General features: G+C 37.2%; 1 protein-coding gene across 6 annotated transcripts in view; it reads left to right on the top strand.

The window, feature by feature from the left end:
- Window positions 1-493: 493 nt before the first annotated feature.
- Window positions 494-19,698, top strand: part of scml4 (Scm polycomb group protein like 4) — a 29,626-nt gene continuing 10,421 nt past the window's right edge. The window contains exons 1-5 of one of the 6 annotated variants that reach the window (XM_077220092.1): window positions 494-865; window positions 6,669-6,906; window positions 14,091-14,160; window positions 14,552-14,778; window positions 16,686-16,812. In XM_077220092.1, the coding sequence (XP_077076207.1) occupies window positions 14,139-14,160; window positions 14,552-14,778; window positions 16,686-16,812 (376 nt within the window). In that variant the 5' untranslated portion in view covers window positions 494-865; window positions 6,669-6,906; window positions 14,091-14,138. Of the gene's footprint in view, window positions 866-6,668; window positions 6,907-11,916; window positions 12,053-14,090; window positions 14,226-14,551; window positions 14,779-16,685; window positions 16,813-19,698 lie in introns of those variants that run through there. The other 5 variants (XM_077220089.1, XM_077220090.1, XM_077220093.1 and 2 more) reach the window with 5 other exon arrangements.

Here is a 19,698-nt window from a genome sequence, read left to right as displayed (position 1 = left end):
GTAAGACGACTATTGGTAAATTGAGTTTACTGTAATTTGAAATAAATTTGCAGTGAACTTATTTAAAAAGAGCTATATTGTAGCCTAGGCTATTTTTTTTAACTCGAAAATGACACATTTATTCATAGTGAGCTTGTGCAGTGGGCTTTTAGGACAGTTGATGCAACACATTTTAATAAAATTACACCGATTCTGCTGTATTTTCTTCCTTATGGGTCAGTTGACAATATAAAACCAACAGTTAAAAAAAATCTAAAGTTCATAAACGTTTAACACTGCTTTATTAGCGAAAATAACCGGATCGGAAACACTGTTTAAAATAGCTCACAATCCTCCACGGAATTTCACAAACAAGCTTTATGTGGGTTCAAGTGGGTTTGTTCCAAAACCCAAGAACCGAAGATAGATTTCTATCTCTATCCACACACACACACACACACACACACACACACACACACACACACACACACACACACACACACACACACACACAGTATTTATGCAATAGATTTTGGAATACAGTCGGATATCCTGTGTGGGTGTTTTACTCTACATCGTTTTGCATACCTAGGCGAAATATATAAGCGTTTCACCATACGCCCCCGTGCCTAGCCATTTAATTAGATCCCCGGGGTGCGGATCAGGTTGGCACCGTGTCTGCGTGCAAGCGAAACCGGCTGTTTTTTGTTTTGTATTTTTTTTTGCTCCCGGAGCCCTGGCCGCGGTCCTCGCGCGAAGTCACTCCTGCACCGGCGGCGCGGGAAGAAAATCGAGCCCGCAGTCCAGCTGCTGCTGTTGGGGTACTGTTTTTCTGCACGACTCGGACAAACGACAATCCAAGTGTTGCAGCCGCCGACAAGCAGAGGTAAATCATTTCGGCATTAGCTGCTTTTTCCAAGTGGATCTTTGCTGAAGTCAGCGTCATTCGAGACGCCAAGTTCATCGATGCAAATACGAAATGGTCACTGCGTGCGATGCCATCCGACTGGTGATTAACTAACAAAATTATAGACCTTAATAATTGTGATAACTTACTGTTCATATCTGTCTGTTTATTAGAGTATCTTGAGATAAGATTGCACGTATTGATATCGCCGAGACGTTGTTATAAAACAGTATACAAACAGATTATTTTAACGATGTCTTTGAATGTTTGCAACTTTGAATCTCCTGCGAAGTTAATTTATTTATTTCATTCTAATAATACTAAGAAATACAGCCTAATATAAAATATTACATATTATATTTTATCTGAAGATCAGTATTAATTACACCCAAAGGAAAGAAAAGTCAAAGATGAGGGTTTATCCTCTACAGCAATGAGATTAAATGGAGAAAAATGCTTAAATCTCCTGCTTTTCAGATTATCTGAAGAGAAAATGACCCCAGCAATCTCACATGTTTCACCCGAAGAGTTTCAGAAGAGATCTCAGCAATGTCTCACACTGTGCTCAGAACTGGCAAGATACCAAACACTGCAATTAAAAGCCAGAGATTTTGATATGAACTCAAAGATTTCTCATCAAATTGTCTGAGCCATGTATTAATTGTATAATTAGGAAACTTCTGAGGCGAAGTTGATACTTTAATGAAACATTACGGAGATCTCTGTTATCTAAGTCTCCTGATTTATGAAAGAGGAACCTCTGGGTAATAAACGTTTCCTCTGGGTAGGGTTGTTTATGTGTTTTACTCCGCTGGGATAACCTATCTGCCCCACCTGTGCTGGCCCTTGTTTTGCTGGCAATTTCCCTAAAGTACTAAAGGCCTTCATCTCAGCCTGGTGGGATTTGTGAATAAGAAAGCTGAATACGGTTTGCTTTATTGCATTCAAGTCAACAACATTTTGCCAGAAAAAATTGGTTTAGTGTATTGTCAGAGCCATTTGTGGGCTATACTTTCTTATTCTGCTGGACTTTAATGTAATGAAACTTTGTAGTCATAGCAGTCATCATTTTGGGATAATTATTAACTCCCCAGTAATGTTTAAAAAAAAAGCAACTTCAGGGATTAAGCACGTCTGAAATGTCTCCTGTGGAAGTACGCTTTCCCCCTTGACACCCACACACACATAGACAATGCAGTGGTGTGTGTATTAACAGACCCTCAGGCACTGTGTCAGAGTGAATAAGTGGATACACATTCTTTATTATTGAACCAAATAAGCCACTAGAGATGGACTGTGTGAAAGTGTGTTTGGTTACAAGGTTAGAAAAACACGCTGGCGTCACAGAGAACTTCAGGGTCGCGCAAAAACAGCCCTGCCCTTTTAAAGTTTATGGTATGTTCATGTGAGGAAATACCACTGCATGATAGATAAATAATTTTCTGTTGACCCTGTGTTGAGGCATCAGAGATATCAGCAGGGTATTGTAGAGCACCATACACAGTACTTTAAAATTCACCCTTGTTCCTGGTCTGAAAATGGACCTGAAATAAGACTTGATTGTGGAGTAATAGGCCCAAAAGTGGCTAATCTTCTTTATTTATGTTTTGTCATAGACAGAGACAATCTTCTGAAGTGATTCTTAAGATGATTACGATTGAGATTCAGCTGTATGATCCTCACACAAACTCCCCTATTTTTATGTGTTTATAAGACCTTCCCCACATCATTTCACAATTCACTATTACCATTGTTACCACTATTCACAGTTCACTATTACCATTGACCCTGCCCGTTTCTGATTGCACTACTTTCCCCGTTACCTCTTTTATACGTGGCCTTCTTCTAAATCCTGCCTTTTGCCCCATGTCTCAACCTCCTAGTTTTAACTGGGAAATTTAAATGTCTCCTATTCTGGAAACGCATGCATTAAAGCGGAAAGAAAGTGAATATATATTACTGAATGTAGTCCAGAATGAGATTCAGTCTTCTTGTTTTGATAGCTCAGCCTAGCAGAGTATCAATGATAGTCCGAGCTCCGCACTCCTCACGGTCAGAAGGAAGGGTTATTTCAGTTCTCACTCTATAGAATTTTTAGCAATTCAAATAGTTTTGAATTTTGAATGGCTTTTGAATGCACTCTGTTTGTTATGTTATGCATGTTGAGATTACACAACCACTCAAAAGTAAGAGGGTTTAATGTTTTTGAAAGAAGTCTCTGGCGCAACAAGGCTGCATTTGTTTGATCAAAAATACTGTAAAAAAAGTAATATTGCGAAATATTATTACAATTTAGAATAACTGTTTTCTTTTTTAAATATTTTAAAATGTAATTTATTCCTGTTAAGCTGAATTTTCAGCAGCCATCACTCCAGTCTTCAGTCCAGTGTCATATGATCCTTGAGAAATCATTCTAATATGCTGATTTGCTGCTCAAGAAACATTTCTTATTGTTATCACAGCTGAAAACAGTTGTGCTGCTTAATATTTTTGGGAAAAGATTTTTTCAGGATTCTATTCTGATGAATAGAAAGTTCAAAAGAACAGCATTTATTTGGATTTTCATTGTCACTTTAGTCAATTAATGCATTGGCCTACTTGCTGAAGAAAAGTATTAATTTCTTTAAAAAGGCGTATGTGAACTTAAGCATCACCACATGAAAATTTACAGTATGAAAAAATGCATGTTAATTTTGATATTTGATCAAGATTACATTTAACAGTGGGGGTGGAGGGTGGGGGGGATGTGAATCAAGAGTCACTTTGTATTTGTACTGGGCACAAGTGAATTTTAATGTTTAAATTCTGAATGTGTCTGTGTCTCTGACTCTGTCGGTTGCTGGTAAAGTAATTTCTCAAGGGGAGACTAAGCCTCTTTCAGCCTACAGAGTGCAAGGGCAAATGCGAATAAATATGATAAAATATGGATGAATGCTAATAAAGCACTGGCCAAGTGTGGCCCTCACTAAAAGGATTATCTGGAAGGGCAGACATTACAGGGGCAGCTGCCGGTCTGCCTTAAGAGCAAAGCATGCAAACTTCTGCTTCCAGATTACTCCTTATGACTTAGTCATTATGACTAAAAGGGATGAGGGTTCAGGTTTGAATTTTTTTTTTTTTTTGTGATAGTGAAACCTAGCTCTCTTTTGCATTGATTTGTTGTGCTGAAGGCTAAGGAAGTATCAAATGTAATCTGACTCGCAGGGTGTTATATGACTAGGTCTGATTACTCTCATTAAACTGAATGGTTCATTTTTAGTGATTACTTCAACCTCCTGGTAAACTCACTTACATCACCCATCGGTCACTGTTTACAACCCTTTGTTACACTAGTGTTTCCCTGGAGTTAGCTCTAACATAATATTCAAAGACCAATCACATTGATCTGGTTGTTAAATTAAAATGAGGAACGGAGAGGCCAAAAAATTAAACAAATTGTAGGACTGTTTTTCTGTGCACTTCATACACTGCTATGTACAATTTAAACATCCAACTACTTCAAACATACAATACAGTGTAATACTCTATCAAAGGCTGCAATCCATGCCTGAATGCCTTTCAAATTTAGCAGTGATTTTACTTTTTTCCATCAAGACTCTAAATATCAAAATTTTCCCTTAGCAGAAAAATCTGGACAAATGAAATTATGATTAAAACATTACGATTTAGCTATGGAAAAGGGTAAATTAACCCAATACCCTTTGTGAATACATGTATCAAAAATGCCACCAAGGGTACTAACCAGTAAAATATGAATTCATGAAAACTAGGTTAGTGGTTGGTTCAGTTTGACAGAAAAAACCTGATGTGCCATGAATTTGAATGCTTTACATACTTAGATTTCCTCTTAAAACTGTAAAGAAATGGCTCAAAGGATGCTTGAATTAGAAATTAAAAGACAGAAAGAAGGAGAGGAAGGGACTTTTACTTTTTTTATCTTGTGTGCTGAAAAGTCATCTTCTCCTCCGGTCCAATTTTTCCTAACAAAAGCTCTACTGTTTGGCACAGTTGGCTAATTTGCATCTCATTTTTATTATGACCACTTTTCTTTTGGTCAGTTTTTTTTTTTACCTAAATTCAACATCAGATTTTTATGATGCACATTTTGTTTTGATGCTTAGAGGGATTGAAATGGTTTACTTGTGGTCATAAGGACTGGAATCTGAGCACTAAAAACTCGTTTTTTAAGAAAAAAGAAATTCTGGTGGTGACTTTAAAATTCTGTCATCATTTAGGGTAGGGTAAACACTACGTTGTGAGGACCAAATGTCCCCACAAAGATGATAATACCCGAATTTTTTGACCTTGTGGGGACTTTTTTGCTCCCCATAAGAAAAACAGCTTATAAATCATACTAAGTGATTTTCTTTTTTTTTCTTTTTTTCTGTGAGGGTTATGTTTAGAGGTAGGTTTAGGGTTAGGGAATAGAATATGCAGTTTGTACAGTATAAAAAAAAAATGTCTATGGAAGCTGCCCATAAATTATGGAAACCCTGTGAGTGTGTGTGAGAGCGAGAGATGTCCTGACCACTCTGGGTCATCTTTACTTTGAAGATGTATTGCATCACCACTCTGTGGAATAACAAACGTGCCCACCTGTGGGTGGGTCAGAAATGGCTGCCAAGATATATTCCTTAGCCAAAAAAAGCACTTGGTCTGATTTTTTTTATTATTATTACACTGACAAATATGCCTGGGAACTTCCAACACAATGACTCCTTCAATACCCTTTCAATGAAAACCTCCCTTGCACTTTAAAAGGTACTTGTATGTGTTTGTATGTGTGTAACTGGTGTTCTGTAGTATTAAAAGCTGCGTGAATTTGTTACCGAAGTCCAAGTGCCTCAGATATGGACTTTTAGCTAGCCATTGTTAACATCTATTCAGTCCACTATCCAACTCGTAGCAGTTTTTTCCTTTTAATGTGTTACTTGAAGCTTGATGTTGCCCAAAAGTTTCTTGGATCAACTTGATGCAAATGTTTTTTCTGCTGTGTGCATTTTCCTCCAAGCTAATGAGGCCTGTTTACTCCCAGATCAAAACTGAAGAAGCACAACACTAGATTCGTACCAAAAGTAAAGCGCAAATGTACTTCTTAAATGTAAAATTTAAATTCAAACAATATATAACACACCCAAAAAATTTTGGGTAAAAAATAAATAAAAAAATCGATTTTCCATTGTTTGTTTCTTAAAATGTGGTCGATTCGATATCGATTCTCAAAAACCAGGAAATCGAATCGATCCCCAGCCCTAATATATAGTATACATTTATAATTCCTAGTATAAATGCACATTAAACACTTCTACATTTAGTCAAGAATTACTTGTCGTGATATCATTAGTTTTGGCTCTGCTTATTTTTTCGTTTACCAAAATGGGTTTTTTTTAAATGATTTTTCATTTTACAAGATTCCTCCACTGACAGCTGTCTATCCAGAAAACACTTGTTGGGTTTTTTAAAGCCTACTTTTTTGGGGAAAAAATATGTAAATAAAACAAGAATTTATTATTTAGATTCCAAATATTCAAAGATTTCTAAATAACGACCTTTAAATTCCCAGTGTTAATATAATACATTTTATAAAGGATGGTGAGAATGAGATGCCAATGGCATAGTCTCCTCAGAGAGCGATGGAAGCTATTTAACATTTATTGGTCATTTTGTTCATCTTAGATGTTAGGCTACTTGTTACCTTAAAAGAAACGGTATAGATGTCGCTGAGAATGATTTGATGGACTCTAGTCTAATGTTCTCAATGATGTGTGTTTGTGTCTCCCAGTGTAATGTTTTGGTCGATGCGCGAGTCGCTGTGGGAATGAGACTGCGTGGCAGGGATTTGGAGGATTCCACTGTCTCCTGGATACCAAGCGTCCTGGGTGTGCAGAGCGTCAGGCTCCGCCTTCGCCTTGATCGCCGTGACGACAGGGGGAGGGGCCTTTGGCAACTGGTTGACCTGGGAGAGGAAGCGCAGAGTGGGCAGCGGATACGTGATAGGACACCTCCTACTTGCTCACAAAGTAAGACATTCATTCATGATAACTACAGTTTAATGGCAGAATTCACAAAAATATATAATCCATTGATCCTGAATTTGCGAAGGTGTTGTTTGAAATGACAAGAACATTATGTGCATAGCTAGGAGTTCTGCTTACTTTAGTTGTTATGATCCCTCTTGATGTTGTTTCCTCACTTTCTGTTCATGAATGAAAAAGGTCAGTTCTTCATTGTAGAAAATGCTACATATGCATACAGAGACCTGTTTGTGAAATACTCAGGGTTTTACCATCGTTAATAGGGATTTAGATGGTTCGCCAGCTGGTGAAAAGGACCGCAAAGAAATGAGAGAAGAATAATTGGGCACATGAGGGAAAAATACAGTATTAGAGAGGATAAGACAGACAGAAAGGCTGGAAGAGCGAGAAGATCCTCCGTTCATTAGATTGGACCCTGGGATTCTGCGCTGCTTGACTCCAAGAAGATTAATGCAGATTAAAGTGTCATTTTTTATTATTGCAGTCCCTGTTCTCACGCTGTGTGAAGAAAGACATATGCTCCTCCGCTTTTTCTAATGTTTTTTGCTTTTTTGGGGTAAAATACAGTATTTCTTGTCTATCACATACACACATTTTTGGTGTTATTTTTTTACATTTCGATCACATGGTCTTCAGTATGAGGTTTCCCTTGTCTGTTGCTATGGCAACTTGCCATGAATGAAGTAAATAACTTGTTGCCATTGTTTGTAAATTATTTTTTTCTTTCTTCACAAAAACCCCTCCTCTATGCTAGGCGTTGGCTGGAGGACTTGGCAAACAATGCTTGATTTTCTATTGTTATTTTGGTTTGAGTTAGTAGGTGTCTGAGAGAGTGTGAGTGAGTGCACATTGTACTGCATGTTTTGTGCATGTGTGTGTAATCAGTGGGAATGTTTTAGGTATGATTTCCAGTCAATGGCTGTAGGCAGTTCCGGCATGTGACTCTGAATCCAGACATCGATGATCGATCTCTGTTTGGTTCACTTAGAGCTTTTGTTCCAGTCAAAGCAGCAATGTGTTGACATTTTATGAACATTATAAATAAAATGCTGTAATGATTGTGTCAATAAAATAATATGAAAATAGTGATGATAATGATCATAAAAATCATTTATTTCTAATGATGCTCTGGTTCTCTACTGGACATTTTTAGTATATTTCTCTGACATCATGCATGCCACATTTGTCATGGAGTATTACAAAATTAAAATCCAAAACCTTTTAAACTAAGGTTATTGTACCATGCTTCAGGCTTTTGTCCAGCTTTCTGTCCTTCTCTTCCATTTACATGGACACATACATGAACACACTCAAACAGTTGTCCCTCATCTGCAGTGTTAATGGGTTTGAGATGATTGAGTTGCCACTAAAGATAAATCCATGACTTTAATTAACTTTTGATTTATTGGCTTCTGTATTCCCGGCATAATTAGAAATTAAATATAGTGATCCGCTGGATGGGTGAATGGCGCCCAGCTCTGCGTCAGGCTGTGAAATGGGCTGTCTAAATGTATTTCACAGAGTGCCCAATGAGACATTGTAATATGGCATATACTAATACAAAATTTAAGGGGCGGCTTATACAACACTGTTTTCAACTGAAACGGCTTTATTTATTTGGGTATTTTGACATAATTTTGTGTATGTGTCTGTTCAAGCGCAAGTAAACACGAAACACTCTCTCTCTCTCTCTCTCTCTCTCTCTCTCTCTGCGTGCGCGCTCTTCGGGTGTACGAGGCTAACCGATAACAGCGCGTGAGTCCCAATTTTCGCCTCTTCTTCCGCGTTTAAAATTGTTTGAATGTTTAAATATGCAGGAAAAAGCACGATTAACTTTCACTCTATGATGGTTAAACTTAGCAGTTGATCCGCGAATCACATGCGTGCCGAACCGTGGGGCCTGGTCCGTACGGTAGTTTTGATGCTATGTTGGGGCAGTCACCATTTGGTTCTAGTGTTAAATGGGTCCTAAATCAAAGCTAGTTGAACCACTGCTGGGATTTGTATAGAGGCTTTGGTTTTTCTGAATAGTTTGTGTCAGACTAGCTGGGTTTCTAGCACAGTTTTCACAATCTCCATAGGAGTGGATGTGATTTCTGTGATAGCAGCTAGTTCTCTGACTGCCAGCAAGATTCTTTACAAGTCCCTAAGATAATAACCTTTCTTTCTTTCTTTCTTTCTTTCTTTCTTTCTTTCTTTCTTTCTTTCTTTCTTTCTTTCTTTCTTTCTTTCTTTCTTTCTTTCTTTCTTTCTTTCTTTCTTTCTTTCTTTCTTTCTTTCTTTCTTTCTTTCTTTCTTTCTTTCTTTCTTTCTTTCTTTCTTTCTTTCTTTCTTTCTTTCTTTCTTTCTTTCTTTCTTTCTTTCTTTCTTTCTTTCTTTCTTTCTTTCTTTCTTTCTTTCTTTCTTTCTTTCTTTCTTTCTTTCTTTCTTTCTTTCTTTCTTTCTTTCTTTCTTTCTTTCTTTCTTTCTTTCTTTCTTTCTTTCTTTCTTTCTTTCTTTCTTTCTTTCTTTCTTTCTTTCTTTCTTTCTTTCTTTCTTTCTTTCTTTCTTTCCTCACTATTATCGTTGCATTGGCAAGTGCCGTTGTCATAGTAACCCACATAGGTTATTGATCTTGCCGATGACCCATTTGATTTTGTGTACATCTATTGTAGTTTGAACTTTGCTGGTGCTGCTGTTTCTGTGTTCACAGGTTCATCCATTCGTTGTGTTCAAAGCATGCGGCTCTTCGTTGTAAAGGGCTTGTAAAACACACATACACACACACACACACACACACACACACAGACATATATATATATATATATAGAGAGAGAGAGAGAGATATAGAGAGAGAGAGAGAGAGAATATTGAAAACATGTTGTTTTTTGTACTGTTTGTTCTATCTTCTATTTATTTATTCATTTTATGCATTTGACAGACACATCATATAATCTTCTAAATTCATCTTCTTATCATCATAGTTATTTTTTTTAAATCATTTCTTTTTCATTTCACTGAAAAGTATAACATGGGGATGTTGAACTTAATAATTTTTGTTCCAGTTCAGTTTATTGGTGTGTGTGTGTGTGTGTGTGTGTGGTGGGACTTGAAAGACAATTGGCTTGACCTTCTGTTGACCCGGAAGCAGTTTATCACATGCAAGTATCCAAGTGGGAGTTCAAGGACAGGTCTGTTTGATAGACAGCGTGTGAAGAAGTCCCAGTTGTGTGTTGACTGTGTGTGTTTGTGTGATGGAAACAAGTTTACTTTCATAGTGCTTGTAGACTTACTGTAGAAGCAAAGTTCTGAGATAGAAGGGGCCAAAATGTAATTTATTGCCTCACTGCCCAATGGTTTATCCTTTTCATATAAAGACTTTTCCTGAATCTTATTTCACTGTCCAGCTTACATAGGGCTCAATCTTTCGCCTGTGTATTTAACAACATTCTCCCACAGAGCGAGTCAGCAGATACGTGACTACGCTGTCTGTACACTCGCCAGCATGTGATAATGTGTGTGTGTGTGTGTGTGTGGTACATGAGCCAGACCCCCCACCCTCCCCACCTCCGACTTAGGGAGTGCTACACATTCCCAGCGTTCTTCTGAGGGGGGTCGGAAGGGAAGGAGGAAGCGTCGTCCAGCTCTGTACAGTGCTAGAATTCAGCAGCGTTGAGATTATCCTGTAGTTCCAATCATAACTCCTTCAGTTATCAGGCCAAGAATGGGGGGCTTTATCCAACTGCACCTCGTGAAATCATCTGCTTGGGTTTGTCTGGTCAGATGCATGGTTAATGAAGCTACCTTTTCAATTATCTATTGACAAGTGACTAGCACCATCACTGATGAGTGGATGTTATGGCAAGTATAAACTGATGATAATAACCTATATCATAAGGACTGAGAGCTCAGAAGCGTTCAGGCAGTGCTGTTATTTGCTGTTGGTTCAGTGTTTGTGTTGTTGATTTAGTCTTTCCTCTGGTTTGCCTTCTCTTTAAATTTAAGTATAGAATATAATTTATTTCTATGATGCAAAGCTGCATTTTCATCAACCATTACTCCAGTCTTCAATGTCACATGATCCTTCAGAAACCATTCTATATGCTGATTTGATACTCAGTTATTATCATTATTATTAGTAACAATTTGTTATGTTTCTAAACTTTTGACTGGTACTGTAGATTTGTTTATTTATTGGGTTTTTTTACCCCTAAAATGCAAACAATTATTTTGCATCATGAGTTCATATCTGTCAATGTCAGTAAATAATATAATGTCACCCTATTTAAGCTATTAAAAATTGTCTGCAAAATGTTATAATAAGAACAGGAGAGTTTTAAATAAAAGATTAAGGTAGCCTATTTAAAATATAATTTCACTCATATATTTTAAAAAGTTTTACCAATTGCTTTGTTAAATATGATAAAATGTTCTCAAGTGTCATGATTATGTCTGCAGAATTGTTTATATTATTTAAGCATAGAGAAAAAAACCTTGAAATCAGTTTTCTGTCCAAATTATGTGACAATGCATATATATTTTGAAGGGTTTAAAATGTTATTTTAATGTCTCTCTATACTTTCAATTTGTTCTAGTTTAGCCTGTAGATTTAAACCTACAGTGAGAATCTGCAAATTCAGTTTTACACGTTTAAAATTGCCCCGAATATTTAACTACTATAAACTTTTTTTTGTTTTGCTTTTGACTCGCCAGGTCTTTAAAATCATGTAGTTATTTGTTAATTATGTATTGTATTAATTAGTACGTGTGTAATAAATCGTAATATTTATTTATTTTTATTTTGTAAGCTGGTTACATCATTAATAATATATTTTTTAAATCAGCTAACAAAATTCAGTCCATTAGCTCTTGGCAGTGGGCATTGCGTTTTGGGAGTCTTGGCGGCTCTAAACGCTGCTGTGGAGTAAATTATTCCGCAGGCTCCGCATCAGCATATGACTATGGCAAAGGGAGGATGTTAGGCGCCCAGTTGCCATGACGACAAATAGGGGACGAGGTAGCGACTGCGGAGCGCGCGGTGGTATCGAGAGCGCGCGGGGGTTTCAGAAGCGGCGGTCTGTCTGTGGAAGCGCGCTTGATACGCTATTCTTGACATTGCTGATAACGAATCCGCTCCAAAGCTGAGTGGTCGGTGAGTGTTCATACATTAAAACATGCGTTTGCGTGCCGTTGATTTCGCGGTGAGATTAGGAGATAAGGAAGGAAGACCTCGCGCAATGCAACACGGCTCGTAAACATGAACACGCACATGAGGAACGGTGCTCTATTTTTGACGCTCTATTTTTAATGGCGCGCACTCTCTCTGCTTTCTGAACGGTTTGCTGTGAACCGGTTCATAAATTCATCGGAATTAGAATGGATTTATGCAGCTGTAGGAAACCACAGTGCTCGAGAAATAGATTAATGTAATTACGCATGGCCTGGCTGATGCATGTGGGGAGAGAGAGCGAGAGACCGAGACAGAGAGATAAAGAGAGAGAGCAGGTGAGCGGAAATAATCTGATGTTTAGAAAGTGCCTAGGAAAATAACTTGGAATCAGGGTCATCCCTATTTATCTTTTAGACAAATACTAGTTATTAAAATGACCCATTTCTTTATATTTTGCCATAATATGTCACATGACATGTTACCTGATGCTTAGGGCAAATAACTTTTTGTATTCTCTATTCCTCATTTAGTTTTATGAATATTTATCTGGAAAAGCAGATGTAGATTCATGTCTTTCTTATTATCTCTGCTTTAACAGCCGAGCTTCAAACTGTCTATTGTCTGTGCACACTACAGCGAATGCACTTCACACATTGCAAAGCATATTTACTGCACCCCTTTAAAAAAACTGAATTTGAAAGTAGTGTTCTGTGTATTCAGTTACAGAAGATTATAATGTAACATGATGTATATAAAATAAAGTAAAATCAACACTAATTAATCAACCTCATTTATTATTATTATTAGCATTATTTTAATTGTAGTTATGAGAGAAAATTTGTCTTACTAGTTTATTTTTCCAGGAAATCATAATTAAATCATAATAATTAATTTCACCTCAAAAGGTCCAGGTTCTACAGAGTTCCAGGGAATACTTAGTTAAAAATGACGGATGAAAGCAGGGGAAGCCGTCTGTCAGGGCTGATCTTGAGGCCAGGCGCCACAGCTGGAGGGGGAGGGGATGAGAGTGAATGAGGGCTGGGGGAGGGGGACTGACTGAGAGAGAGAGAGAGATAGAGAGAGAGAGAGAGAGTTGGAAGAGCAGAGGATAGTGAAGATGCTTTTATGTGGCACAGTGTCGGTTTCTTCCACCCTCTGCACAGTGTAAGCCACCTCACAGCTTTTGTTCTTCATATATTTCCAGCCCAGTTTGATGAGAATTTCATATCTGTATGGTTTGAGTATGTTTTTCCGCTATTTATCCAATGAATATAAAAGTTCCTTTGTGTAATTATGGTCAGAACGTGTTTTTTAATTTTATTTTTTTAATTATTATTTATTTATACTAGTGATGTTTCCAAGAACAGCAGCTTTGCATGTTGAACTACAAGTTGCAGTGTTTAGGCCGTGGTCATGTGTTTGAGTTAAACTTCTAGTGTTGTTAGTTTTTCTTTCTCAACATGAATGCGTTAAAGCATTGACTGTAATTTGAATTCGAACAAACGGTTTTGGTTTTCGTTGGTTTGATGTTTGTTTTCTGTGGATTAAGTTAAATGGAAATTGCAGGGTTCTCATGGTCATTGAAAACCTGTAATATCAGGGAATCTTAAAATTGTGATTTCTAGACATGAAAAGATATTTTGAAGAATGTCGGTAACCAGACAGTTGATGTCAACTGTTCTGTTACCGACATTCTTCAAAATATCATTGTTAGTGTTCAGCAGAAGAAAGAAATTCATACAGGTTTGAAACAACTTGAGGGCGAGTAAATGATGACAGAATTTTCATTTTGAAGTGAACTAATCCTTTAAGGTTAGGTTAAGGGGTAGGTTCAGGGTTAGTCTATCTATTAACCAGTTATTATAATAAGTATATAGTATGTACATGCGGAACAAGACAGTAAAATAAAAAACTGCCATTTATTTTCTTTGACTATTTTTGATTTATTGATGTCTATTCTTTTTCAAAATTTTCATCAGCTAAAATTGCTATATTATATTATTTTATTTTTTTCTTTCAGATTACTAAAATTATCCAGTAATCACGAATGACTGACGAATGAAAAGTCATGGAAATTCATTGGTCAAAAGGTCTGGGAGCCCAAAATTTCTTACTGACTACACATATGTGTGTGTGTGTGTGCTTGTTGTAGTTGGTGAGTGAGTTGGAGAGTTACAAGATTAATTGATGGTTGGGAATTGCAAAAGTTGTGGTTTGTGTCTTTTTTGCTGTTTATTACTTTGAATTATCCAATGAAACCCAAACCAGAAAGTTCACATAGTAGACCTGTGTACTCCTTATACAATTTAAAGTATTTTTTAAAAGGAAAATCTCCATCACATTATGCAGTTGAAACAGTACACATATCAGTATTTTTACATTCAATCAAGAAAAATATTCAGCATACAGTATTAAAAATGATTAAATATCACTGTAAATGCAGTTTAACATTCTGACATTGACATTGTGGTGTTCTCTCAGGTCTGATGAGTATTCCTGCTGCTGCATCAGTTCAGTCAGGCGGTGGAGAGATGCAATCACCTGGGGCCATTAGCCCTTCATTCCTCCCGCCCCCAAGTGGAAAAGTTCCAGGTCGCAAGAGGGGTCGTCCACCCCTGAAGAGGCACCCGGAGTATCAGAGTCGCTATCCAGAATCCCTCCCACCCATTAAAGTGCCTAAGAAAAGAGGAAGGAAGCCTGGCTTTAAGGTCAGTAAATATCAGTGTATTTGTAGGCCACAAAGATAAGGCCTTTCCATAGTTCAAAAGTGTCTGCCAATTGCATAAATGTCATCAAGTGGTGCATTTAAATACATACTGGTGCGTGTGTGACACTTATTGTATCATTATTTAGCTAGAGGAGCAGAGTAATGTCTTGTGTGTGTTTGTATATAGGTAGGCCCATCTGATGTTGACTGTGAGAGAAGGAGGGGACAAGGTGGTTGTTCTTTGACTGATGTATCTGCAGTCTGCTGCTGCTGAGTTATTTTTAGCCGTGTGCCTGAGCACAGGCCTCATAATGTCTCTGCTGCTGATTTAAAGAGCTACACACTACCACAATGTGTGTGCATGTTAGGAGATTTGCAGTAAACATCCTTGCAAAACTTTTAAATAAAAAAGACATTTTCTACCGGATGTACGCTGATGAGCCAAAACATTATGACCACCTGCCTATGCTGTTGGTCTTCTGCGTGCTGCCAAAACAGCGCCGACCCGCCGAGGCATGGACTTTGAAAGACCCCTGAAGTTGTCCTGTGGCAGGTCTGGACTGGGGCTAAAATTCGGCCCTGGACAAATCCAGCCCATCTGGTTCCCCCGTGAATGTTTTGCTGAATGAATAAAATAAAACAGTACAGAAACAAATAATAATAGATATTATAGATTTAATTCAACTTAAAGGTGCTGTAGGACATCTGGGAAAATGCTAACTTTAGCCTGATAGCACTAAAAGCGTACGTCCCATCCTCCCTGCAAATCACCGTCCAAAGCCACGCCTCCTGAAATCATGAACGCGCACGCACAGCCAAGAAGACCGGAGACAACGTTACTGCCATACCAATATCACGTGTCATTCACAAAACTTTATAGTACAGTTAGTAACACTACAATATCAGACGTAAACAAATTCTTAAAAACAGAATTAGATGCAGCACGTTTTCTTTTCATTTAGCTAGCAAAACTTGTCAGTGTGTAATAATATTTCTTGCATGACAGGGTTTCCAGAATGAGAGTCTGTTTGGCTCGGATTAAGATAGATGGATCGTAGATCCTTTACCAGTGCCACTTGTTGTCGGTTCAGAAGGAAATTTAGGTTGTGGTTTCTGCTTGTCTGCCATTCTCGCTCTGTCTGCACAGCGTACGTGAACGCGCAGATTAAGTCAAATTAAGATTATCTCTGCGTGAACAGCCTGCGCAGTGGTATGCAAACACACATTGACCGACAGGGAACAGATGCTATAGGATCTTTCGGACCGAACGCAACGATTGGACGAACATTTTATGATCCTACGGCTTCCACAGACGACATATATTTATAAAAATACATTTAGACCGCTTAACAGAGTGATCGCTGTCAGGATATGAGAAGACTTTCTACCAGCATAACAAAACATGTTTCTGCAGATAATCAGCTATGGCACCTTTTAATATTGCATTTTTGTCACAAAAAAGTGCACTTGACAGTAAAGCATTAATTTTGAGCTAGGATGCAGTAAAGTACATTAAAAATAATTTGGCCCTCGTAAAAATGTTACTTAGATCTTTATTCCTGCCCATTTCTCCTGCATCCGATCCAACACATCGATTATGAGAACTGATTGTTTGCTTGCCATCTAATCTACCCAGACATTAATAAGTGGACCTGTTTGGAGATGATCTACGATATTCACTTGTGACTGATCATAATGTTTTGGCTCATCAGTGTATATCAGATATAGTTATTGCAATTGTTTGTTATTGTAATTGTTAGTTTACTTTATTGTATTTGTAGTTGTAATAAAACACAATATAAAAATGACATAGCATAAATATATATTTTAGAAATATCTATAATAATATATATTTATTCATCAATTATATAATTAATAATAATTTCTAATATGTATTTTTTTTTTCAGCTGAAGTCTCGATTGATGACGCCCCTGGCTATCTCTCCTCCCAGCAGCACCCCAGAGCCAGACATGAGCTCAATCCCCCAGGACGCTGCTACTATCCCCCACTCAGCCACCCCGCAGGTCCTCACAGGTAACGAACACACACATCCGTAGACTACCAGTTTCACTCTCTGCAGTCTGATGTATTGCCATGCCAATCCCAGAAACTAGTAACCAGGTCTAACTTTTAAGGGAATAATAAAATGTGGGCATTAGAAGAATCACTGTCCTCAGAGGAGTCACATTATGACTCTCTGCCGTCTCATTCTTTTTTTAGTGGCCAGTAGGGACTGTAACTCTACCCATTTATATCGGAATTATGATAGCTGTTTTTTTTAATCAAATTTTTATGATGGGATGTGCGTCTCAGGGGTGAGAGAAGACCACCAACACTGTCTTTATAACAAGTCCAGATATTTTTAAATCTGTTATTTAAAGTTATAGGTTTTCAAAAGGTTTCAAAAGGTTTTTTACTCTCCATCAAGTTGTTCCAAACTTATATAAATGTATTTCTTCTGCTGAACACAAAAGAAGATATTTAGAAGAATATGGTTCACCAAACAGTTGATGGACCCCATTGACTTCCATAGTATGGAAAAAAAAGGAAGTCAGTGTGGTCCATAAGCTGTTTGGTTTCCGACATTCTTCTTTTGTTCAACAGAGGAAACTCACACATATTTGGGACAACTTGAGGGTGAGTAAATGATGACAGAATTTTCATTTTTGGGGGAACTATCCAAATAGACAACATCTATTCCAATGGAAAATTATGAAAATATTTTGCCTGTTTTGTTTAATTTGTACTCATTCTCCGTCCTTATCTTATCTTACAGAAAGTTCTTTAAAATTCAATACTCCCAATGAATTTATTGAAGAAATGTATTTCCATATTATACACTACCAGGCAAAAGTTTGAGATTGTGAGATTTTTTGAAGTTTTTGAAAGAAGCTACATTTATCAGATTCAAAACAATACAGTAAAATTGTGAAATATTATTACAATTTAAAATAATTGTTTTTTATTATTTAAACGTAAATAATATGTTTTATTATTAAATGCATTTTAAAAATGTGATTTCTTCCTGTGATGGCAGAGCTTAAAGGTCATTTTTTGGGTGATTTACTCACCCTGAAGCCATCCTAGGTTTTTATGACATTCTTCTTTCAGATGAATACAATCGGGAGTTATATTAAAAATTGTCCTGGCTCTTCCAAGCTTTATAATGGTAGTGAATGGCTGTCTGTCTTTGGAAGTCCATCAAAGCGCATCTATTCATGATTTAAGAGCACCACGGCCCAGGGGGGTTAATAAAGGCCTTCTGAAGTGAAGCGATGGGTTCGTGAAGCGATGGGTTCGTGTAAGAAAAATATCCATATTTAAAACTTTATCGACTAAAATAACTACCTTCCGGCAGACGGCCGTAACTTGTGCTTTGATGGACTTCCAAAGTCATACACCCATTCACTCCCATTATCTAGCTTGAAAGAGCCAGGACTATTTTTAATATAACTCCGATTGTATTCGTCTGAAAGAAGAATGTCATATACACCTAGGATGGTAAATCATGGGCTAATTTTATTTTTGGGTGAACTATTCCTTTAATATGCTATAATATGCTGATTTGCTGCTCAAGAAACATTTCTTATCAGTATTAATCTTGAATACAGCTGTTTAATATTTTTGTGAAAATTGGATTTTTGGAATTGTGATCGGATTTTGGATTTTTTTTCCAGGACACTTTAATGAATAGAAAGTTCAAAAGAAGAGCATTTATTCGGAATAGAAACATTTTGTAACAATATGAAAATCTGTGCAAGTACAAATTAAGCATGCAAACATTGTTGTGTCATTTGTGATAAGATTTAAATAATAGATCTGTCAATCCTAAACGCAGTATGAATGAATGTAGCCAGTAAAGATTTAATACGGTACAGACACACTTAATCTTTGGGGTCAGGACCCTTCAGTCCATACGGGCTGCCCACCCAAATCGGCAATAACATCCATGACTAGAAGGAAAGGGAATAGAGAGAAAAGAGTAGTTACATCTCTTATTTCAAAGGTTAATAGGTGTGAAAGTCTCAAGGGACATTATTGAGAAACCTGACTGCTCTTGCCTTAGAGGCATTATCATCCAATTTATCTCTTTATTACAATGGAGAGATCAGTTCTGTTCTGCTATATTGCCTTTTTAATGGAATAAAATAAATCTTTAAAATATGAGCTTAGAATGAATTCACATCACAACTGTTTCATGCGTAATTTTCAAATCTGTCATTTAAAATGAATGAAGACTGCATCTCAATGCTGTTCAAGGTCTACTTTAAACATGAGAAGTTGTGACGGTTTGGCTGAACTCCATCTTGAGTTCTCAAAGCTTAATCCGTTTGCTGTAGGGAGCAGTTGCTGAACAAGAGGCTTTTGTCTGCCCACCAGGTTTCTAGAGTTTAATTCTTTTTGCAATGGAAAAGTCATGCTCTCTTTTGATCCCTCTCCTATATTTCAACAACCATGTTCATTTTGTTCAGATTGATGCCTTCATGATATGTTTGACACCTGCATTTTGTCTTCAATTCTTTTAAGAAAGAAATTTGACAAAGCATCTTGGTGCTTGCAAACCTGCGTTCCGATGTGAGTGATGTCTGTTGTGGGTGTTATCGAGGGAGTTGTTGTGGAGGTCATGACCTTGATGACCTCAGGTCATTGTTTACAGTTTTGGTGTTTTGTTTTATTCAGAAAACGTGTTTGTATATGACTGCTTGCAATTAAATTATATTGCCTTTCCTGAGTGTGGTTAATTTTCACTGTCTGTAAGCCTACACGTCTGGCATGTCAGTAATCTTGCTATTGGTTATCTATTTTAAGGCTTTGTGTGTTATCTCTTTACTCTGTACACTTGCTGTTCATTGACTTTATCCTGTTACTCATTCTTAAACATAGCACAGGCTACTTCTTGAGATTATTTTAGGTGTGTTT

The sequence above is a fragment of the Siphateles boraxobius genome, unplaced genomic scaffold (assembly GCF_051911475.1).
Source record: "Siphateles boraxobius isolate OS27281-9 unplaced genomic scaffold, OSU_SipBor_1 8, whole genome shotgun sequence".
NCBI lineage: Eukaryota > Metazoa > Chordata > Actinopteri > Cypriniformes > Leuciscidae > Siphateles > Siphateles boraxobius.
This window is presented reverse-complemented; position numbering and strand designations above follow the sequence as displayed.